The sequence below is a fragment of the Coenobita brevimanus genome, chromosome 68 (genome assembly GCF_032717465.1).
Source record: "Coenobita brevimanus isolate Jiangsu-jjx chromosome 68, ASM3271746v2, whole genome shotgun sequence".
Lineage (NCBI taxonomy): Eukaryota > Metazoa > Arthropoda > Malacostraca > Decapoda > Coenobitidae > Coenobita > Coenobita brevimanus.
In genome coordinates this window covers 21,306,293-21,331,692 of record NC_137021.1, presented here as the reverse complement: position 1 = coordinate 21,331,692, position 25,400 = coordinate 21,306,293, and the positions used below count along the sequence as shown (strand labels likewise).

At 41.6% G+C, this 25,400-nt stretch overlaps 1 protein-coding gene across 1 annotated transcript in view; it reads right to left on the bottom strand.

Moving 5' to 3' along the window:
- Positions 1-25,400, bottom strand: part of LOC145405857 (uncharacterized) — a 138,261-nt gene that overhangs the window by 59,784 nt on the left and 53,077 nt on the right. Inside the window, exons 2-3 of the mRNA XM_080277112.1 lie at positions 24,461-24,580; positions 12,700-12,900 (exon numbers count right to left, since the gene is read on the bottom strand). Of these exons, the coding sequence (XP_080133238.1) occupies positions 12,700-12,900; positions 24,461-24,580 (321 nt within the window). The remainder of the gene's footprint in view (positions 1-12,699; positions 12,901-24,460; positions 24,581-25,400) is intronic.

The window sequence follows — 25,400 nt, the reverse complement described above, 5'->3', positions numbered from 1 at the left end:
AGAAAAATGCAGAACCAAAAGATAAAAATGGCACAGAAACATGAAAGCATTTGAGATGGAAGAAGGTTCAGCGCTGTATAACCAAACAACATTCCACCAGCTGCAAACCCCCTGTGCGAACAGTGTGGAATGAAAATGGATATAGAATTCCGAATCTCCTATCATCCCGATTTTTTTTTTTTTCTGCATTTTATAATCCTTACATCTTACAACTAATCCTGGAATGAATGTTTTCTTTCATGATTATGAGCTTTTTTATGGAAGCTAGCTACCAAATACACGTTATATCTACAATTAAAGGAGTTTAACCGTAAGCTAATTGCTATCGCAATTACTTATACGGTGTACGGATAATGAGTATGTGTAACGAAGCAACACGACTCTGTGGAGTGTTACATATTCTAAGAAGACGCCTGAGTGCTAGAGAATGTTTTTAGGCTGTCACTCGAGTACTAAATCTTGAATGCTCCTCTAAGTATGAAATGAAGTATCCTCCGCGGCTAAGAAGCGTTTTGTTACGAAACACACTAGTGTTCCACGTTTCTTTTTGTTGTTATGACTAATGAAGAATAAAATGAGAGAAAGAACGAATGAATGAATGAATGAACTAGAGGGGCAATCAGTGGAGTGCATCTCTCAAACAATAGCAACGTAATTTCCAAACCACTCTTCATAACGGATTACGGTTTCTCATCATATGTTAGGGTTTCGCAAACCTTGTTTTCCGGGCCAAGAATCTGTAAAACGATCCGGATCGGTCCCAAATGTTAAATTATTGTTCCCTGGGACATGGGGTGTCTAGTTACCAACAATGGTCCAAATCTCTCTTTTAGTTTTGAGTAATCTTGCTAACAGACAACCAAACACACAAGCAAACAAACAAACAGGGATGAAAACATACTCTGTCGGAGAGAAGGAAAGAATGAAAGAAGATGAACAATGAAATCGATCTTTTTGCGACCAGTTCCCACAAATACTATGAAAAGCGAGAATTTGCAAACAGCTTTCCATTTAATTAATGAATTTTTTGTGTGTGTGCGTCTAAAGCTGGGCTTCACGAATGTCCTGGGATGTTCTCGTCTATACCCTATGTACTGTACACATCGTCATTTGAAACTGCGCTATCCCAATCTAGTAATCGCCACCGCGATTACTGATAACCTTTCCAGTGACCTAGGCTGGTCTGCCTTTTATTTCCGGGATGAAACAAACTGCCTTTTATATTCTCCTTTAATTTTACTTTTTTAACAATATGTGACGAATACTAAGAAAAGCCACTTAAATACAACATATTTAACTTTCTATGTGCATTGATCCACTGTAGCTTTAATAGTTTTGAGATAAGTGTAGGGACTCATAATGGGACTTTTTTTTTTTTTTTTTTTGCGGTATAGTGATTCGTTTTGAATAAATTCCTGTGTAATACCTATTACTTTATAATAAGCTTTCTAATGGTGTGCACAGGTTCTTTATAGCATAATTTTCGGCTGCCTATTTGGAACTTTTTTTTTTTTTCAGCAATATCGTATTGAATTTGGAAAGTCATTTAAGAAGTACTTATTACTTTCCCATCAACTTTTAAACAAAGGGTGAGGGTTCACTGTACCTTTAATAATTTCCGATATGCCAGTTTTGATATTGTGCCCTGCTACAAAGGAAGGTCAGAAAGCATGGGTTCCACGTAAGTTTCGTGACAGTGAGGCTTCCAGCAATCTGTGACGGGTGTCAGTTAAAATGGTATCTCACCACTAAATGCTAGGGGTGTCAACTCGTTCAGGAAACGTTTCTTTAGCAATGCCGACCATTCTAAATGGACGTATAAAGGAAGAGCTGAGATCTATGATTTGTTTTCGATGAACAAAAGGTATCTAATCCGCAGAAATCTGTTTTGAGCTCAAAGTAGTCAATAGTCCCAGTGTAATGATGGTGCAGCGTGCAGAGGTGGTTTCGTGAATTCGGAAATGGACAGGTTAGTGTAGGGGATGAACAGCGAAGAAAGCAACCGTCCACCTCTGGTGACTGTTGATGACGCTGACGTAGCGGTGTGAGCCGAGCGACGTGTGCCGCTTGTGCAGTTGGAACGAACACAACATAACATGCAACATTGTTCCTGAGCAAGGCTACCGAAAGTTTCGCAGTAAATGGGTTCCCAGCCAACTGATAGAGGGCAGCAGGAGGATGTGCATGGCTTATGCTCTCATATTCTTGAGTACCATAACGGTGATGATTTCTTAGGCAAAATTATTACTAGAGACGAAACATGAACGTTCCATTAGAATTAAGAGAGTAAAGCTCAGTCAGTGCCATGGATGCAACCCGACTCCCCTGCTGCAGAACAATACATCACAGTAACAAGCCCAGGTAACGTGATGGCAAGTGTTTTGACTGGAGTTGTTAAAAGTACCCAACTTTGGTACTAAAGTTAGAGTTTCACTGCAGTTAAAAAATTTTACTCGTCAAAGTAAAAGTATCATGAACTAAAAGTACAAAAGTACTTAGTCCAGAAAGTGCTCAAGTACTGACAGTAAAATGGAACCACTAATTTCTCAGCCAACTTCACACTATAAACTAATTAATTATTTGATGCCGGAAATGTGACATTGTTAGAAGTGAGTAATGCTGTGTAGAGTCTGAAAAATAGGAAGGCATCAAGTGTTCATAAGGTGTATATAGAGATGATTAAGAGTAAAAAGAGAGCACTGAAATGTTAGCTGGAAATATGTAAGAAAGATTGATTACTGCTATTGCACCAGCAGAGTGGAAGATGGAAGGCTGTGGTTATGCTTGGTACAGAAACAATGGTAATCCTAATAAATGGAAAATTATCACACTATACGGCTAAAGGTATTTGGAAGACGACTGTTAGAAAAGGTAAGGAATGAATCGGAATGCCTGGTGAGTCATGAACATCGTGGCTTTACGAGTGATAGGGGATGTGCGGAACAAGCATCTAAAATGTAATACACAGCATTGAAATCTTGTGAAAAGGACTGTAAGGTATATATGGATTGAGGGATCATGTGAATGCTGCTAAGACCCTTTATGATATTGATGAAACCTGTATTAGAGTAGGTTGGCATTAAGTGAGTGGTTAGAAATCAGTGTTGAAGTGAGACAAGAAGTGTGATGTCAACTTGACCATTCAGAGTACTGGTGTGTGTGTGTGTGTGTGTGTGTGTGTGTGTGTGTGTGTGTGTGTGTGTGTGTGTGTGTGTGTGTGTGTGTGTGAGAGAGAGAGAGAGAGAGAGAGAGAGAGAGAGAGAGACAGACAGACAGACAGACAGACAGACAGACAGAGACAGAGTTGGCAGTGAATGGTAGATGATGCAATAATTCAAATCTGATCTGCGCAGATGAGTGTTGTCTAAGGATAATAAACGCAAGGTGTACATACTGTTGCAGTTTCTTTGAGGTCAGTGAGCTTAAGGCTGCGATAATATTCTTGATGAGAGAATAGTGATGTCTGTTTTAGGAGAAACTGATTCCCAGTCGATGTGCGGGTGGATAGAGAGAGACTTTAATTGGCCTGGGAGTTTATTTTTCCTTGGTGTAGTAACAGAAAAGAAAAGTAAATCCACAAAAAAGTGGAAAGTAGAGTAACACGAGGAAGAGAGTGGATGGTGTATTTAGGGTCTTGGTAATAAACAGAGGTCTGAGTATGGAGGCTGCAAGATGATTGCATAATGGCGTTTTAGCGCTCACATTAACGTATGGGTGTGAGATTTAGTGTGGCAAGAGAACAAAAAGTAGTCAGTAAGAGCAGTGGAAATAGGGTTACCGAGGAGCGTACCGTTGTATGAAGTGCTTAAGTTAGACTGTAAGAAATATGATCAGTGAAAGACATGGAGATAGGAAGCACCTTAACAACAGAGCTGAACAGTGCGCTCGCATGGCACGGCGGTTGAGAAAAGATATAAACTGGTGATGAAACGGGTATTTGTGAGTTACTATAAAGGCGAGAGGAGACGTGGTTGGCCAAGAAGATGGTGGATCGATATGGTAAAATAATATGTGGGAAAGTGAGGTATGGGAGCCGAAGTACGTGAACTGACGGGAGTGAGTGAGTTGTATGATTGACCTAGTCTGAAAGGTACTGTGGATCACTTTTGTTTTAATAACTGCCAATCATCATGATTGTGAGGTAAAATCAGGATTCCAGAAGTCTGAATGGTAAATAAATGGGTGTGTGGCCCGTTTCACTGAAGATGCTGTTAATTGGTTCACCATCTGTCATGTTACTGTATTTTTATGCTTTGTGGACCCTACCTCACCCCACCCTTAGAGGGGAAAAAAAAGAGATCGGAATGATGACGATGAAGCGAGAGACACGTGATGGAGATGATATTCCGGGCAGGAAGCATGGCGGCCGGTAAATAAAAAAATAAATAAGTAAATAAATGCAAAGAATGAACACATGTGATTGGTCCAAATATAAAGACCTGATGTGATTTGTCACCATTCATGTTTGCACTGTTCTGTGCAGTCATTGGCCAGTGGCCACAGACTCAAACTTCATTACTTAATGTAGCGACTCCTTTTTTGTTTATTTGCAAATGCATTCAAAGAAAAGTGTTTGAAAACTATACCCAAGAAAAAGTAAAAGTAGTAAAAGACATGTGCACTGTTTAAAAACTCCATACCCACTACAGTTACTTGAGTAAAGTACTCAAGTAAATTGACTTCATTACATTACAACTCCGGCTTTGTAACGTACATGAAATGTTTTTGGTGGATATTACTCCTGACGGTGCAACAGTCAGTGCACATGGTTATCATGCTACCCTCCTGAGACTTAATGACTGCCACAAGAAGTCTGGCTTGACATCCAGGGATATGCTGCTGTTTCATGATAATGCCTAGCTACACGCTGCTTATACTACAGGGAATCTCTTGAACGTCTGACAATGGGAAATTCTGCCCCCATCCTGCCTATAGTCCTGATTTGACTCCATCGGACATTTACCTTCTCCTCATACTAAAGAATCACTTCCGAGGTCAACGGTTCCAGTTCGATAAAGACGTCCAAGAAGAGGTAAAGTGTTCGATAAGCGTTCAAGACCCATTTTTCTACCAGTAAGACTTTGATTCCTTGATCTCCCGGTATAGTAAATGCCGCAACAGAAAAGGTGATCATGTCAAAAAATGGATAGTAGATGTACATATGTCCCTTCTAAATGTTTTTCATTGCAACTTTCCGTCCAGAACAGAAAACATAGGGAGCATTGCTCTCAGATTCACTGTCATACCTACCTTATAGAGGATATCCCCACCCCTACCTGGTTACTAACCTCTTTCCACTTTATTACACTTAATTGTGATAGTATACTTTCTGTATTACTTTGTGGATGTAATAATGTATAGCTGTATGTATGAAACACGTATTTAATGTAGGTATAAATGGTAATACTCGTTGGTAGTAAATAAATGCTATAATAAATGAATGAATATATAGTGTAGAATATTTATTGTTGGTGCAAGTATTCATCCATCCATCCATCATCCAATCCTACGTTGCCCCATGAGGAGCGTAGGAGCCCGGGGTTAGGCAGTTGGTCCTGACATTTAAGATGAGAGTGACCAATCTCATTCATCCCTGAGTGGCATTACTTGAGCAATCAACCCCACCCACCCCTTGGATATAAACCTTCACCGGCTCAATCCGACTGGAGCACAATAATTACCCACTAAACAACCAGGCGCCAAAATTTGGTTATATGGTTACCACCCAGCGTAGTAAATGGTTTCCTGGTGTACAGGAAACCATTTGACTTGTCACTCAGTGTAGAGTCACCCACAGGCAGAAGGACGAGGAAAGAATGAAGGAGTGGAAGACAGAAGAGGGAGTGTCAAGTCACCCGTAGGCAGAAGGACGAGGAAAGCTTGAAGTATTAAATGATTGAATTATGAAGATAACTGGGGGAGGCGGTGGCTCAATCGGTAGAGAGTTGGTCTGCAGTCCTAACGGACCAGGGTTCAAATCCCGCTGGGGCAGGGAACAGTTTAAGGATTTGAATTTCATAAATATCAGACTTTACTGATCTACCAGAAGACCCGCCGACATGTCGTAAAAATACCCCCTTTAATACCAGTACACCAGTCCTGTATGAGACAGCCCTAGCATGTATTCAGTATGGATGGTGGGTGTTAGCGCCGAAATGGTGACATGTAGAGGTGTGCGGTACATAGGAGGACTACTGGGCCCTGAAAGCAGGCTGTGAAGCCTATGCCCAGAGTCGGTCACATGAAAAAAAAAAAAAAAAAGTATATGTATTTAAGTTGTAACTATACAGCAGGTTTTATATGTTTGTGCAAAATGTGTTGTCTATCACTGTGTATCGTACAGATGAAGTAACTATGTAACTCACTAATTTTTACCGTGGTGGGAATGGTGTGAGTGGTGTTGCACGTGGTGATAGCGTTGTCCTTCACGGGTTGATTGACGTGTTGTGGGGTGTCAGACACAGGTTGGTAGGCGTGGCGTCGTCTCAGCAAACACGTATGGTGACGTCGACTTCTCACACTGGTAGCTGTGGTGAGTAAATGAGTAGCGACGAATAACTTGAGTGAAGATGACTGAATATGATGAGTTCTGAATATGGGCTTGGTATCTGCTTCGTCGTCTTGACCTTCTCGCACTCCTGCGTCAGCGGTGGAGGTTGGGTGGAGGTAGGAGAAAGAGGAGGATGAGGTCAGGTGGTTGTGAGTTGTGAGTCGTGTCTCACTCTTCGTTTGTTTTGTTTTTCTTTCTCGATGTATTCTCGGTCCTTTTCTCTTGTGCTTTACTCGTTGTGGGATGAAGACTGTCGCTACTTGTAGGTGCGTGTAGAAGATTATAGAGATGTCTTGTAGACCTGTTACTTGTAGTTGATCGTAGATAGTTGTAGTTCGTTGCTTCGTCGTAGAAATTGGAAGATTGTTTGTATCAATATTTTGTTAAACTACTGGCAAGATGTCGTGTGACCTCTTCACCTCTAAATCAGCGTGATGATCGGGGAGACGGAGGGGGGGTTGGAGAGAATACTGTCAGGAGCTGGTCGTGAGTTGTTGGTTGTATGAGTTTTTTTTTTTTTTTCAATCTTGATAATGGAGAATCAACTGTACAGTCGTAGGCTCGTAGGCTTGTAGACTCATAGACTCGCAGGCTTGTAGCTTGTATTTTGTAGGAATTCACTGAAGATTCGTAGACGAGGTTCGTATGTTTGCTGCCATCATATCTTAGAATAACTTTGTAGCTTCTTGTAGTGTGTTTTGTAGATCAGTTATACATATATTATACTCGTGAACGAGCGGTTGTTATACGTGAGTAGTTTTGTAAGTAGATAATCTTCTTTCCCTTTTGTCATGCAATGACAGGAGAGGTAAAGATTAGTATGGAACTATTTTTATTTGTCCTGGAAATATTAACAAAGTCTCTCACACACGAGTGAAGTATAGAGTCCCGCGAGCTAACTCCCTGAATCTCTCTCTCTTTCTCTCTTGCCCATGTTGCTAGCCTCCTTCTCCCTACTACCTGTCGGTTTTATGGCCTGTCTCCTCCTGATCTCAGAATCCTACATTCTGGTGTAGCAGGGGTCGTGTCACGTGTGTTCTACTGTCGTGGAAGCTTCTAGAACACTGTATGTCTGTGTGTATGTACTGCTTCCGGTGCACAATCAACATTCCTTCACTTAAAGAGTTGCAAGGTAATTTCCCGTTCCCACACCTTTGCTGGTGCTCTTTCTATCTATCTGTCTATCTGTCCATCATGCTTTCTGTTATTATTTGTATTTATAATATGGAGTCCTGACATTTTGTTCTTGTTCGCTTCACTTGCTCAAATATTTGATGGCAAAACAAAATTCCTTAAGGGCATCATAAACTTCACATAATCTCTTGGCAATTAATTTACCACATAAGTTATGGCAGGATTTTTTTGGCACAGTTTTTTTTCTTTTGTACACGAATCATGCCTATAGATAACTCACTTGAAAATAAAAATGGTGCTCTTACAACACACTGGCATAGAACTGTCCTTGTTCTGGGCTAACAGGTTCTTCTACTGTAAGAATTTGAGCTCAGTTAGAATCAGCATGTCATTAACAGATAAAAAATTTCCGACGCTAAAGAATAGCTAAATAAAGGAAATCAGTTTGAGACACATTCTCTGCATATATAGCATGGCAAGTATTTACAAGAAAAATGTTGCCCCGCATAGCACAAAGTTTCTCTCGTGCAGGGAAACGATTACATAACTACACTACTTAATTTGCCTACTCTGAAACTGCTTGAATATTATCTTCAGGAGGAGGATTGACTATATTTGTCCTCAGAATATATTACAGTAATATATTTGCCTCGTTCTGCTGTAAGAAACGGGGAGGTGGGTGTCGAGTGGTTAGAAAAGTGGTCTGCACCCCAAAATTACGCGAGTTTGATCCCAGCATGGTGCAGAAAAGTTTGATGATTTGAATATTGTCAAAGCAGAGTGTCAGTAATCTTCCGTTAGATCCATTAACATATCATAATAACACCTCTAACCCCATTACATGAGCTCTGAATGAAACATCTCAAACAAGTATTCAACATGGACGTTGAGTAGCAGCCCCAAAGTGGTGACAGGAAAAGGGGTATTGTTGGGAAAAGAAAATTGTGCCTCAGCAAATTCTGAAGTCTGTGCCATGAATCGCACACAGAAAAAGCAAAAACTCTGCCTCCATCTATTCTGCAAAGGGTGCATACGAATCTATTGGTCTCATAACTTTTCATTGTGAAAAAAAGAAGAAGCAAAGTTGGACTGCAAATTGTCCCATAATAAACTTAGAGATTGCAATAATCCACAAACTGTTCATTTTTAAGACCTAGATACGTTGTGTTGCAAAGACCGAACGTCAAAGGGAGAGGGAAAGACAGTCTGAGGAAGATTATTCTGAAGCTGACCAGTTTTGTACATCAAAAAATGGGAGTTCCGAATAAGTCTTGTATTGCTGAACTGGAGCTAACAGGGATGCACACTTGTTGCTAGAAGACTGCTGCAAGTCTGGCAATATGGAAGGGATATAGACAGTGGGTTCAGAAGAGCAGTGATCAGTGTAAAACAACCGACGTTAGAGATGCAACATGCGGCAAAGAACCTGTTGCAGAAGGTGAGATGAAAGAGTGTGAAACTGAGAAAGACGCACGACATTGACTTGCTTCTTTCTAAATGAACTATATGTGGTGAACCTCCATATACGTGAGCTGTACTCCAAACTGGGGTGATTAAAGTGTCAATAAAGCTCAACATTTGAATGGTATTAAAGAATGCAAAGACTAGACTGATCACGACCAGCCACTGAGAAGTGGATTATTTTTTACAAGAGAATATGCGGATTATTTTTTACAGCGGAGTAGGGTAATGTAATCTTTTTGAGACACCAAAGAACCAAAGGTTTTTTAGGTTACAATTAATGAAGACAAGGGGAGTCTTTTGCAGGATTGTGCTAAGCATGTTAATGTATTGTCGAAACTGTAATTTCATTACATTAATAGCATGGTTCTTTTATTTATTTATTTATCTATTACCAAACCACTGAACCAGATGTAAGAGATAAATCACAAGGTGAAGCGTGCCTGTACTTCACAGCATCAGAACTGTTGTGACTTCTGTGATCGATGCCGTGAGAAATAGTGAGAGGTATAATTATCGTATATGGAAATGAGAGAAGTAGGAGAGTACTCTTAAATGTCGAATCAGAAAGGGAATTGGGAACCAGTACACCCTGAGGAACACCACTGTCTATATCTGTGATACAGAGGAAGTAGCAAAGGAAGTAGTAGAAGTAGTTCTACTCTCAGATGAATAGTCACAGAGTGCACAGAACAGCAAAAAAACTGTTGGTGCCTTCAAATATTTAAATACTGTGATAAGCAAGTGCAGAAGTTTGGAGGATTAAGTGCATGAAAGATTACAACACAGGAGAGAGGTTGAAGGTTCACTGAGAGGAATTATAAAGAATACCGGAGTGAGTAGGTAAACAAAAAAAAGAAAGAAACAAAGGCGGTGAGTAAGGGTAGTTTAATCCAACATTCCAACATTTTGGGAGGGAAGCTTGGACTCCGTTGAAAAGAAATATGTCAAGAGTGAGAGGAGTGGAAATGGGTTATATGAAAAGAGCATTTGAAGTTACGTGGAGACAAGCAGACAAACGAGGACATAATGGAGAGTCGCGGTGGTGATGTGAACATGCTGGAAAGCATTAGAAGTATCTTGAGATGACAGAGCCATGTGGAAAGAATGAAGAATTACAACTTTACAAGAATTGTGTACGTGGGTAAAGTGGAGGGGGAGGGGGAAGGAGACGACCAAGAAAGAGATGGGGAGGTGGGATGGAGAGGAATATCAGTGACAGGGGCGGTGTGTTGGAGAGGAGGAAATCAGCAGTGGAGAACAAGGTAATATGAAGGCGATTCCTCTGTCGCAAACTCTTCCGGGATTAAGACACTTATCTGTGGATAGATAAATTTTCATTGTCATTCGTTATTATTATCACTTTCAATTCTTTTCAGTCTTTATCATTATCATAATCAGTCCATATTCTTATGATTTTAATCATCAATCATTATCATTATCAGTCCTTATTCTTATGATTATAATCATCAGTCATTATCATTATCAGTCCTTATGATTATACTGTAATCATCAATCATTATCATTATCAATCCTTATTATTATCATTCCTTATCATTACCATTATTATTATCAATTCTTATCATTACCATTATTATTATCCATCCTTATCATTATCGTCATGAATCATTATTTTCAGTCATTTCCATCATTATCATCCACTATCATCATTATGATCATTATCATCCATTACCATCATTATCATCCATTATCATCCGCTATCGTCATTACAATCCATTACCATCATTTTAGTCCATTGCCATCATTATATTCCATTACCATCCTTATCAACCATTATCATCATTATCATTCATTACCATTCATTATCATCATTATGATTATTATCATCCATTATCATCTCTATCATCAATTATCATCTCTATCATCAATTATCATCCTTATCAGTTATTATCATTATTATTATTGCTCTTATTATTAATTATCATTATTATTCTTATTATTCTTATTCTTATTATTCTTATTTTTATTACCGTATTCTAATAATCACACCACCACCACAATCATTGCTAGATGCAGGGCAGATTTGGAACCATTCCGGGAAAATAATATAAAGTGCATGAAGTTCATGGATAGGTTAAATCAAGTTTTTTATGCATTGCTTAGAGACAAAAGAACGAGATGTAAGACTCCACGCTCAAAACGAAGTACGTAGTACGTTTGGACTACTTAGCAGGGTCTTGGCAATGAAAGCCGCAGTTACTCCTAGGAAAGTTCTGAAAGTACTGCCTGTGGACCTCCCATCTCACAGCATAATAATGCCTCCAGGTATACCGTTTATGTTCAAAAAGTGTTTACGTTTTTATGGTGCATTAAGAAAGGTTACTAGGATACAAAATGATTATTTGTAAGAAAAAGGGCTCGTTAAGAATGTTGAATCACGTATCATGATGATCAGGGATATGGGGAGGGTGCTGCAGAGCCAGTTTTAACCCACACAGGATGAAGAAATATATATTTTTTTTTTTACAGGGTGTGGAGATGGGAGTCAAACAATGTTTATTATTTCTGAATTAAAAGTACACATCGTAAGATTTAATGCAAGGAAAAAAATAATAACTCCTCCATCTTTCTATGCGACAAAACCTTCAACAAGAATACTGTTTATTATCCATCAGTATATACCCAATTCCGACATCAACTTTCACAATCCTTTGTAATCTTAAAGTGTCTTTTTCTGGAGACCTGTCCCGAAATAATTACGTAATCTCTTCTGCTACTCCGCTTCTGTACTAAACAGACTAGCTTACCCTGCACAGGTGCTTGCTTTGTAAAGGGGCATTTTTTGTCCCTGTTTAAAGTAGTTTATGTGTGAGTGAGGGGTGACAAGGCGCTCTCATCACATACAGCTCTTTCAAATATATTGAAGGCAAAGGTTTTTCGTCTCATTAAATCCTCTTCCACGCAGACCCATTGCAACTGCATTTCCTTTCGTTGCAGTATTGCATTGCTCTTCTTTTGCTGTCGCGCTTTTATTGGTCGCTGCTCTATTGAAATTTCTACTCGTAAACTCCCTGACAAAGGCAGGAGTTCAGCATCTCTCTTGCAACACACTCTCTCCTTTTTTCTTTTTTTTCCTGTCCAGCTCTCTGATGCATGAATTAACTGATATTCTGTCCTTCATGTATTAAACTGGCCAACACTTTATTTTCCGTCATCAGTCTGTATTTCTTTCTATTTAAGACCTCATTTCTTTTAAATATAATGTTCCTTGGAATTTATATGTAGTGCAGCTTGATTTGGCTCTATTTTTTTTTTAAATTTTTCATGAGAAAAATAACATTCATGCAGGCATTTGGCCTTTTGTTTGTTCGTCTTTTGCATTAAGGTTTCCCATCCTTTATGCTTTTAAATCACAATTCTTTAACCATCTGGAGGTAACCGTCATAAACAGCATCTCGTGTCCGAGAATTAGACAAGTGATGAATGAAGGGGGAAAAAAATAGTTTTTTTTTTTTTTTTTTCCAATCTACGTGCTTTTAAACAAGTTATACGAATAATTGCTGCCACAGTCTACAAACTCGTATTGTTCTTACTGTATTGGGATAGGGCTTAGTACTGAGACAGGCGTCCACGGTCCAAGCCTTTCTGTGTTTCTTCTTCACCAACTCAACATTCTTGGGGTCCCCCTCAATAAGAATGCCCTTCCACCCAAATCTCTTCTCGAATACTAAGGTGTTGGAGCGAGTCTCACCGTCCAGGGCGCCACACTCCACGAAACAGCCACCCTGCCGAACCTAAAAAGATAGATTACTATAATAATAATAATCATAATAATAATAATAATAATAATAAATTAGATCTGCCTTTCCTCCTGTCCATTCAGAGAACCATGGAAACTGAATAATCAGTCCAGCGATGTGCATACCGATTTGAAAGAATTACAAAATGATTGCAGTAGTAGTAATAGCAGTAGTAGTAGTAGTAGTAGTGATACTTAACCCCATCACCACCACTACTACTACTACAACTACTACTACTACTACAGTAGTAGTAGTGGTGGTGGTAGTAGTAGTAGTAGTAGTACAGTAATAGTAGTAGCAATAGTAGTAGTAGTATATGTCGTTGTTGTTGTTGTGATAGCAGATGGGAGCTCATTCTATAACATGTACCAAGATTGTCACTGGGTTTTTAAAATATCGCGGTGTTTTTTAAAATAAATGCTAAATATTATTTAATTGATAATAATATTCAATAATATTAAAGAGCAGGGACAATGATTGTCTTGCTAAATTAAGCAACGATTCGCTAAGAACGAGAATATATAAACTTTCTCGAATGTACACAGCAGAGACTAATCACTCAATTGCTGTTTATTAGTACTGTAGCCTCAGGAGAAAGTTACTTCACCCCTGACAATAAATAACTAATACTAACAATAGTATCAGGTTCTTGCTGATGCTTAACTCCTAGGAGGCACAACGGATTTTAAGTTTAATACAACAAGACTGGCCTAAGTACCAGTTATGAAAGGCAAACGTTTATGCAAGCTAGGAGCTATAAGAGAAATAAGCTTAACTGCGGAGAAATGAAACAAGAGTTTACATTACATTAAGCTCAAGCAAAAGAACTGTTAAATTTATTGATTACAAAATAAATTTAATGTTACAATTCAAAATCAAATTAATGAGATCGCACTCACTCACTCACTCGAGCTAAATCCTTACGCCTAGGAAAAACACCTTAACTAAATTCTTAAACCTAAGAAAATACAAAAAGGAAATACTGGTCAATGAATGCTGTGTATCACCCAAAGCTGAACTAAGGGTGGGAGCACTGGAGAACTGTGACTGTGGAGTTTGGGTACTAGCTGACCTCTCACACTGCTGGCACAGGACCTCTCTCCGTCACAGCAACAACTCGACTGAATAAGTCGTGGGAAACAAAAGTGGAGCACTAGGCCGCATTTTTCTAACGGTCGAGGCAAGCAGGGCGAACAATAAACAATAGTATTGCTCAGTAGAGCACTTAGCAACGTGCATTAAATCGGTCACTTTTGAAACAGTGACGAATGTTTTGAAAAGTATACCACCGAAGTGGAGAGAGAAACGGTTAACTGAGCGATACACAGTGAGTTTTCCACTAATAGTTCGTGTTTTTCACAAAAGGGAAATGTCGCGAATTTGATTCGTGACATTACGCCCCTACAAAATTAAATTTTTTCCTTATGGGAAAAAATTTGTGGAATATATATATATATGTACACATCCTAACTCAGTCACACAAGATTCACACTGTGGTGTATGTGCTATCCTGCTACAGGAGAAAGTCGCAGTCGCCAGTGAGCGAAAAAAAAAAACTTGTATTTAAGTTAATAGAAGCAAGCTTGAGGGAAAAACTCCGTGACGACGGTGAAAATCCTGTACTCAGGTCAAACTGAGCGAAAATTCGCTACATTTACACTGACAACTAATTGTTGTGTTGCGTGGTGTATGTAATACACGGTGTAGGTGTGACAGTTGTAGTGTAACTGTACCTACGTGTAAAATAACACAGTAAATAATAACATGGCGACAACGAAGGCAGAGGACGAGAGGCGGCAGCGTGCGGCAGACGATCAGCTGGCCCACACAGCAAATCTGCTACACCCATTGCTGTACCTGCAAAACCAATCGAGGTGGAGCATCAAAAATTTCAATGAGACAAAAATTTTATTGTTACAATTACTCTCTCTGCCTAGCAGTCAGTGCTACGACGTACATTCGAGGTCGCCATTAATTATAGCACACGATTATGGTCGGCAAGTTGAGAATCCTTGTGCAAACTCGGGTCTTCCATAGCCTCGAACTGCACACAGGTCCTCAATCTGTGCCTTAACCTACAGTACTTATATTAATATCAGAAAGCTGAGAATCCTTGTGCAAACTCGGGTCTTCCAGCCTCGAGTCGCCTCTGCGGAGTTTTCTCTCGAACTTCCCCCTTAACCTACAGTACTTATATTAGTATCGGGGAGCTGAGAATCCTTGTGCAAACTCGGGTCTTCCATAGCCTCAAGTCGCCTCTGCGGAGTTCTCGCTTCCCCCTTAACCTACAGTACTTATATTAATACCGGGAAGCTGAGAATCCTTGTGCAAACTCGGGTCTTCCATAGCCTCAAGTCGCCTCTGCGGAGTTCTCACTTCCCCCTTATCCTACGGTACATAATATGTATGTACAGGCCCTGGACATAATGTGTCCTGTGGGGCCAATGGGCATGACGTCAGGTCTGCACCCACTTCACCACTACCCTGTCTCTCAACTGACGCAGATTACAGGTGTGGTTACGAACGGCACAGGAAGGACATGTCCCTGATTAGTGGTGTTACTTTGACACACACTGCAGGAACGGACAAAACTATCTATGTCTCGTCCCATCCCTGGCCAGAAAAAGTCAGCTCGGATATGGCCCTGGGTCTTCCTTTTGCCCATGTGACCTCCTGAGGCTGAACAATGACCCCATTCTAACACTGCTTGGTGGTACTTGGCGGGAACGACAAACTGCAGTTGAACCTCGCCCTCGGGTGTTCGTGACTCACGGTAGAGCCGTCCTTGTTTGCGAAGGAACTTGGCTCGACCTCCCCGTGAATACTTAATCACTCGACCCTTTTGTTTGTTCCGCACAGCAGCAAGTGTCGGGTCAGAATGTTGTTCTTGTACAACAAGTTGACTACACATCAGATCTTGCGGCGATTCAATGATCACTGGGGTGACACAGTCTGGAGCCTCAGCCATGGCTCGCGTTACCGCAGCAGCCGAAGTCTGAGTAGCGTCATCCTCGGAACAACTATCCTTGACTCCGTGAATGTTTCCTACTATGAGGTCAAATAAGGGTTCTGGCATGACAACTGCAAGTGTCGTACCAGTATAAAATGGAGATGCCACCTGGATACATGCCTCAGGGAACAATCTCACTGATCCATCAATAAGGTTTGCATGGATCTGTCGACCTGTGTACTGCTCAGGCCGAACGAAACTCTGCTTAACAGAGCAACCTGAGGAACCATTGTCTCTCATGACCTTCACAGGAAAGCCTCCCACAAACCCTGGCTGAACAAGGAAGGTACTGTCACCTGTGGGAGGGCCTGTGGAGGAAGCAGCTAGCCACTCATAAGGCTGATGAATTGATGCGGCAAACATTGTGCCTTAAGGGTTATATTGGGAAGATGGAACATTGGCCATCTGTGGAGGGGGGTTCACTGTCACTGTGGGACTAGTGAAATGTGGGGAAGTACCCACACTGGTAGGGACGTGACCACCATGCCGCTGCTGAGGAATGAAGGCTGCATTTTTTATTTTCACCATGCTGCTGCTGAGGAATGAAGGCTGCATTCGCTTCCTGCCTCTTTTGAGCTGGTGGTGAAAAAGTTTGTCCCGACGGTCGGTTGCGTGGCTGATACTGCTGTTGGTTAGGGTACTTGTTGTACCTCTTCCACTCAGGTTTCTGAGTGTTTTGCCCCTGGTCCTTCTGCGGTTTGCTTGGACCTTGTCCATTACTCTGAGAACGGCCTTGGTGCTGGGATTCAGTCTGAGACGATTTCCCAGATTTATCAGGTTTTCTGTTCCAGGTGTTTTGCTTACGAGTTTGATACCCGTATGCAGTAAAGAATGCGTCAGCCTTTTCTGCCACTTGGCTGGCATCTTTCACGTGGCAGATCTTAAGCTGTGCTATGAGCTCAGCAGGCCACGACCTCTCTAGCTGTGTACGCAGCATAAGGTCAATTATCCCCTCACGCGTGGAAGGAGTTTCATCTTTCTCCATCCACTCATTTAAGTAAGCTGTGAGACGATCAAGGAACTGAACAGCTGTCTCCTTGTCTTGGAGATGAGCTCGCATGAACTGAACTTTGGCGTCGTCTACTGTGAGACCATACGCCTTAATGAGTGCAGCTTTCATTATCTCATATGTGAGATCGTCTCCACGAATTTTGTGGAGAATATCGAGGGCAGGGCCCTCAAATAGACTAAGAAACTGAAGCCGCTTAGCTGCCTCATCCAGTTGATACATGACTGCCATGTCCTCAAAACGAGCTATGTATGGCTCGATTCGCTCGCTTTCCTTGTATGAAGGAAGCTTGATGCGTGGGGTCGCCAGGACATGTGCAGGGGGAACGCTCGTGGAGCTTGGACCAACTACACCAGACGAGTCTGAAGCCAAGGAATCTCGCTTGAGCTTCAGCACTTCAAGTTCCATGTTTTTCGCGTGCTTCTTGCTCGGCACGTTCGTGTTCTCGTTCTCTCTCTCGTTCCTCACGCTGTTCTCGCTCATGTTCTAAGTCGAGTTCGTGCTGTTTTTGCTCGTGTTCGCGCTGTTCTCGCTCGTATTCGCGCTGTTCTCGCTCGTATTCGCGCTGAATCTTACGCTCTTCACGGGCATCATTCTCGCGCTGCTGCTTCTGATTATGCTGTGAGAGTATATACTCTTTAATTTCGGTTGGGTCCGAAAGACCCATTTCTTTGGCTTCCAGTAAAAATACAGTGGTAGCCATGGCGCTAATTTATTAAGCAAACCGAAACTGAGTACTGACTGCTTCGCAAACGAATACTAATAAACACAAGTAAAGAGTACAGACACAAGCTAGTGGTGGCCAGTCTTATCTAGTTAACTGGCAAAGATTAAAGCAAAAATGCAAATAACTGGGAAGACTCAATAATTAACACAATGGGTACGGCGACTTCCCAGGAGCGAATAAAATCGTCTGGCGTTACCAAGAATAAACTAAATAGAGATAAGTACACTATGGATTGATAAAGCAAAATTCACTTGCTAAATTAAGGGTAAACACCAGTAAGCTTGTGCCTATAAACTTTAATGATAAATACCTAAATATCAACGCGTGAGCACTATCTCGTGAATAGCTTTAGAGCTAGGAGTTAATATCCTGGAATGAGGTCGCCAATTATCACGGAGTTTTTAAAATATCGCGGTGTTTTTAAAAATAAATGCTAAATATTATTTAATTGATAATAATATTCAATAATATTAAAGAGCAGGGACAATGATTGTCTTGCTAAATCAAGCAACGATTCTCTAAGAACGAGAATTTATAAACTTTCTCGAATGTACACAGCAGAGACTAATCACTCAATTGCTGTTTATTAGTACTGTAGCCTCAGGAGAAAGTTACTTCACCCCTGACAATAAATAACTAATACTAACAATAGTATCAGGTTCTTGCTGATGCTTAACTCCTAGGAGGCACAACGGATTTTAAGTTTAATACAACAAGACTGGCCTAAGTACCAGTTATGAAAGGCAAACGTTTATGCAAGCTAGGAGCTATAAGAGAAATAAGCTTAACTGCAGAGAAATGAAACAAGAGTTTACATTACATTAAGCTCAAGCAAAAGAACTGTTAAATTTATTGATTACAAAATAAATTTAACGTTACAATTCAAAATCAAATTAATGAGATCGCACTCACTCACTCACTCGAGCTAAATCCTTACGCCTAGGAAAAACACCTTAACTAAATTCTTAAACCTAAGAAAATACAAAAAGGAAATACTGGTCAATGAATGCTGTGTATCACCCAAAGCTGAACTAAGGGTGGGAGCACTGGAGAACTGTGACTGTGGAGTTTGGGTACTAGCTGACCTCTCACACTGCTGGCACAGGACCTCTCTCCGTCACAGCAACAACTCGACTGAATAAGTCGTGGGAAACAAAAGTGGAGCACTAGGCCGCATTTTTCTAACGGTCGAGGCAAGCAGGGCGAACAATAAACAATAGTATCGCTCAGTAGAGCACTTAGCGACGTGCATTAAATCGGTCACTTTTGAAACAGTGACGAATGTTTTGAAAAGTATACCACCGAAGTGGAGAGAGAAACGGTTAACTGAGCGATACACAGTGAGTTTTCCACTAATAATTATTGTTTTTCACAAAAGGGAAATGTCGCGAATTTGATTCGTGACAAAGATATCAGAGTGATGTCCTTCATCCTTCCGTTTTGAATTCATTATAAGTTTGGAAGGGGTCTGACCCCCCTAAAATAATGGTGAAATTTTTATATAGTGGTAGACATTATCAAGGAAGCAGGCGAGCTGACCAGAGAAGTTTCGTTGAAATCCATTTGTCCACTTTCTAATGTTTCTGATCCTATTCATCTCGGGCAGAGGGGCTGCCCCCATCCCCAAATTATTAGGAGTAACGAGCTCCAAAATATTGCATTACAGGCGAGAGTCCATTGTACAAAAACTGCTAAGATATCAAAGCAATATCTGCCTTCCTTTCATTATTTATGATAAATATCTAATTTGGTGAGGGGGCTGACCCCCAGAAATCTTGGTTGGAACACTGTAGGCTATACAGCGTTGGACTTTTTTAGTGAGCAGATGGGACTCACCTGGAAAGTTTCATTCAAATCCCATCGAATAGCCAACAAGTAGTTAAGGTGCGCGCACACACACACACACACACACACACACACACACACACACACACACACACACACACACACACACACACACACACACACACACACACACACACAGAAACGCTCAACGGTGTTGGGCGAATGGTCGTACATCTTTTCCGCAGAAATGGTATGAATGACAATAATAATAATAATAATAATAATAATAATAATAATTTTGCCTCAGTAGGAGTGTAGAAGGGCGGGACTTGGCTACTTCTTCCTGACATTTAAGGTGAAGGTGACCAGCCCTGCTCTCCCGTGTGTAGCATCATTTGAGCAATAAACGCAACGATCCCTCAAATGGGAACCCTATCCGGTTGAAGTGCCTTAGCCAAGTAGACCACCAGGCGTCACATGGTTACACGTTCACCACCGAACGTGGTAAATGGTTTGCTGGGACACAGGAAAATATCATTTGTGTAGATTCACATGACAGTCTCATCATCATCACCATCAATATCATTATCATTCTTCTACTCTCATTACAGGAATGGGTATGATCCTAAACCAAGTTGGACTACAGTTATCGGAGCACTTGAAAAAAAAAAAAAAAAAGCCACACCTGCAACATCTCATCACCTAGCTTTCCATTTACTAATTTAAGAAATGAATGTCAACATAGGAAGAAAGTTTTTGCTACTTACAATTAACAACACGAAAAAAACACAGAACAAAATGGATTTCTATGTGTGTGTGTGTGTGTGTGTGTGTGTGTGTGTGTGTGTGTGTGTGTGTAAACTTCACTTCACCCCGAAGAAATGTATACTTATTGATCACAGAAGCAATAATAATAGCGACAGTAAGTACCATCTTGCATTAAAGCTTCCGAGTGACAGAGACATGAGTTTAGAGGTAGTATAAACACATCAGCATCAGGGAGGGAAACACAGAAGAAGAGAGGACCTAACTTGACCTGATACACCATGGCCTCACCTCACCCCACCTCACCTCACCTCACCTCGGCTAAACTTATAATCTATACGTGGGAAATACTGTTTTACAATAATTTCTGAGAACATTATTTATCACATTTGAAGTAGCCTTAGCTCATGTTTAAAGGTTTCTTACATGTGCCAGATATTAAGCATGATTCAAATATATTTATTTCATTCAAGCTTTTTGATTTTGCTAGTATCTTACAACCTGTACAGTCAGTTTGGTTATCAATAGACACTTTGTGTTGGAATAAGACATTACTCTCTTGAGCCGTCCTACGACACGTCCGTGACTGTCGCGAACATTAACCTGCCTCCTTTGTGTTTCTGAAAATGGTGTAGGTGCACTTGAAGCATGTACAGTAATCAAGTGTTGCACTTAATCCTTTGCACTGTGAATTATAATTGCTTAACACTGCACATTCTGTTCACATTTGCGCCATGCCAGTTGCAACACGCCAGTGTTGCACTCTGCACTTAATCCTTTGCACTCTGAATTCTAATTTCTAAACACTGCACAACACTGTAAATTTCTATGTGGTCTAGTGGCGAGGTATTGCAGTTTAATCACTGTTAATTCACAAAAGTGAGCACGTGGGAAGCCATGGCAACAAGCGTGCATTCACGACGGTGGTAGGAGGGACATGGGGAGGATGCAGGGGCACTCTAATGGACGTCGCCGGACCTACGCGCCAAAACACAGCTGTTCGTCACCGCGCAGCAAATTTCGAGTAGAGTTGAACACATATCGTTTTTTTTTTTTTTTTCATTTTGACCTTTTTTGCCCATTTTTGGCATCCCAGATGTCCAGATATCTTGGGGAATAATCCGAGACTTGGGCATGGGCCAATTTCCAAAATGTCCGGGACTTAGGGTATCCAGGTCTTGGTCATCCGGGTCTTAAAGGGATTACTTATACTGTATATTTATCTATCTATCTATCTATCTATCTATATATATATATATATATATATATATATATATATATATATATATATATATATCCATCCATCATCCAATCCTACATTGCCTCATGAGGAGCGTAGGAGCCCGGGGCTAGGCAGTTGGTCCTGACATTTAAGATGAGAGTGACCAACCTCACTCATCCCTGAGTGGCATTACTTGAGCAGTAAACCCCAACCATCCCTTGGATAAAAACCTTCACCGGCTCAATCCGATTGGAGCACAATAATTACCCACTAACACCAGGCGCCAAAATTTGGTTATATGGTTACCACCCAGCGTAGTAAATAGTTTCCTGGTGTACAGGAAACCATTTGGCTTGTCACTCAGTGTAGAGTCACCCATAGGCAGAAGAAAGAGGAAAGAATGAAGGAAAGACAGATGAGGGAGTGTAAAGTCACCCGTAGGCAGAAGGACAAGGAAAGAATGAAGGAAAGAAAGACAGAAGAAGATGGAAGGAAAGAAGGATGGAGGAGAGGATAGGGCAGACACCCGAGAGCAGCACTACATTGAGTGAGTGGATGGTGAGCACCCCCACCTACCACTAATATATATATATATATATATATATATATATATATATATATATATATATATATATATATATATATATATATATATATATATATATATATATATATATATATATATCCTACCATACCCCATGAGGAGCATCGGAGCCCGTGGCTAGGCAAGTTGGTCTTGATGAACCTATATATATATATATATATATATATATATATCCTACCATACCCCATGAGGAGCATCGGAGCCCGTGGCTAGGCAAGTTGGTCTTGATGAACCAACGAACTCCAGCTAATTAATATTATTAACACAGTGTTCAAATCTGCTACGGAAGTCACAAAATGTATTTGATATGATTATCTCCTCGGTCATGGCACATGGGAACTCGGTCTCCTCAATCGCGTATAACATCGCGCAACACGTTAAGTGATATCTTGACACACGCATCAACGATACGTTCCTGATGATGAGACAAGTCTCGGATCTTCTCTTGATAATCCATTGCCTTGAGGGGCCCCCAGGGGTGAAAGTCTAGGGGTGTGAGGTCTGCTGACCGTGGAGGCCACTCCACAGGGCGGCGGTGTCCGACTCCCTCCAGAGCAGCGATGGCAGCAACACCCGTTCTTCCCACGCCTTCTACACCCGCCTCGGCCTTCGACCCGTTGAGGGGGGCCACCACAGGCAGGGAGCAGCCACCACGAGCCGTTACCATCACGGGGACTGTGAAGTGGTACAACGTGAAGGCGGGGTACGGATTCATCCGGCGCCAGGACACCGGCGCCGATGTATTCGTGCACCGCCTGGGGATCGTTGCTCCCGCTTCACCACGTCTTCAGCGCTCGTTAGGCGAGGGCGAGACGGTGGTCTTCACTCTCCACCAGACACCGAAGGGTCCTGAGGCTAAGGACGTCACCGGGCCGGGAGGTGCAGCCGTGCAGGGCTCTACCCATGCACGGCGGCGCCCCACGGCCCGGGGGCGCCGGCCCAAGGATCGTCGATGTACTGGGGAGATTGACACCATCGTCAGCATGTGCATCGCGACGGCGAGTGCTTTCTGTGGCGGTGACAAGGATGCGTTGCTCATTCTCCTCCCCCAGATCTTTGAGGAGAATGGCCTTCCGCGCCTTGTCATCCCCCAGAGCTTCGCCCGTGGTGCACGGCCAGCCCCTCGCCAGGAGCATCGTGCCCCCAAGCTGCAGCCTTCCCAGCCCCGCACAACACCGCGCAAAAGGCTGCAGCTCGATGCTCCTTTGAACACACGGACTGCCTCTATCGCCACCACTCCTGTTCAACCCATGGAGACCTCCACCACCACCACCGACAACCACCGGGAGCCTCCTACACCCCAGCCACAGTGTGCAGCCGATCAGCCAAACCACCAAACCACCACGCAACCCTGTGCCTCTCCACCAACACCCACGAAAGCACAGAGGAAGCGTAAGGCTGCAGCAACCGACACCTCCCAGACATCCACTACACCACCAACGCCAGAGACGGAGAAGCCTGTTACTGACGGTGAAGTCGCCAAGATCGACGAGTACCTCACCCAGAACGCCGACGACATAGTGAACACCGTCCTCAAGAACATCCGGCTCAGCAGGAACTTGAATTTATTTAAAAACCCAACGAAGCAGTTCTATTTGAACAACACTTAATCAGCCCATTTCCCCGACCGGGCTAATGTATGGCCCGGCCTGCACTACAGGTGCAGGATATCTTAGAACGAACGAACGAACGGCGGTGTCCAATCCAGACGTTAGGGAACTGTATGTTAAGCCGCTGGCGAACGTTAGCCACATAACGCGGTGGCGCCTCATCCTGCTGGAACCATTCTGGAAACAGACCTTCTGCATTCAAAACACTGGGCATGATGAGGTTCCGCAGTATATATATATATTACTTCACCCTATACATATATGTATGTACAGAGAGAGAGAGAGAGAGAGAGAGCAAAAGCCTAACTGAAATTGAGAAATACGTGAGCGGACTGAAGGCTTAAAGTGTAGTGATCGTAAAGAAAGGAAAAAATTTATAATCAAGCATGAAACATTAAATTGCCTACCAGTAGAGGTACGACGACACTCAATACAAAGAGAACACACACACACACACACACACACACACACACACACACACACACACACACACACACACACACACACACACACACACACACACACACACACACACACACAGTTCAAGGTCCTCATCATACACAACAAAAAGCAACACAAGACGCATCACATAAAAAAACAGTGACATAACTTTTATGCCCACTCTGCCAAGCGTAGGAGGATGTTGTATCTTCACCAGCAGAATATAGAGCATAAAGACCACACTTAATACATATCATAAAACATAATAAGCATAACACACAGTCCCACCCTTGTGCTCCCCCCCCCCCAAACATTTATAGTAAATAGCTTAAATAGTCCATGAAGTACAAAGCAAATCAAGCAGGACGCACACATATACACCTTTTCTTCTCCAAGGATTAGTCTAATTTGGTGCGACTGTCCCATGGAAGGGTCATCCTCCGACCTGGCCAAGTTGTAGGACTTGTTTGATGGAGGATAGAGGCACTTCTCTCGGATTATCTGGAAAGAGACAATAAGTGAAGGAGCTACATTTGCATGCATCATCCAGTATCTCAAATTCTCCGACTCTCAACATCTTAATAACCAATCAGCTTCCCGAAATCACAATATTTTTTCCAGAATTTCTAAACTTTACGCTTTTTTTTTTTTTTTCCAACATCCTTGCATGGGAGTCCGGAGAGGGGGGCAAGGGGGGGCCGTTGCCCCCCTTTGGAACTCGACGGCTTCAGTTCTTGTTCAAGGATGACTGAGTAGTATGAGTTGATTCATGCATTCTGTCACTATGCATTAGATGTAAGTCATGTAAGTCATGTAAGTATATGCCTATGCCTATTTGGAGTGTGTGTATTTTGAAATAACCGAATATATATGTATAATTTCTTTTATTTTGCCCCTCTTACAAATAATCTTGCGGACGCCCCTGCAGCCTTGCATCACAAACTTCTCTCTCCAACACCTTCAAACTGTCATGAAAGCGGAGAAAAGGAAAAGAAGGCTCAGAAAAGAAAAGCATAAATAAAAGTGACAGAAAAGTGAGGAGGCAAAATAACAATGAATGATGAACAACAGTGAAATAAGGAGTGACAAAAGGAGGCAACTTATGAAGTAAAGTAATTGATGGAAAACTGTGAGGATAAAATTTAAGGAAGTGAACAAGAGAAAAATAATGAAACATGTAAGATGACAAAAGAGTAATATGAGAAGTAGGAAGGAAAATACACGAGAAAGGAGTAAGTCGAAAAGAAGAAAATACTAAGTGAAAGTTATAATGAAAAGAAATATTTGCAATACCAATCATAATGAGGGAATTAGGAGGCAC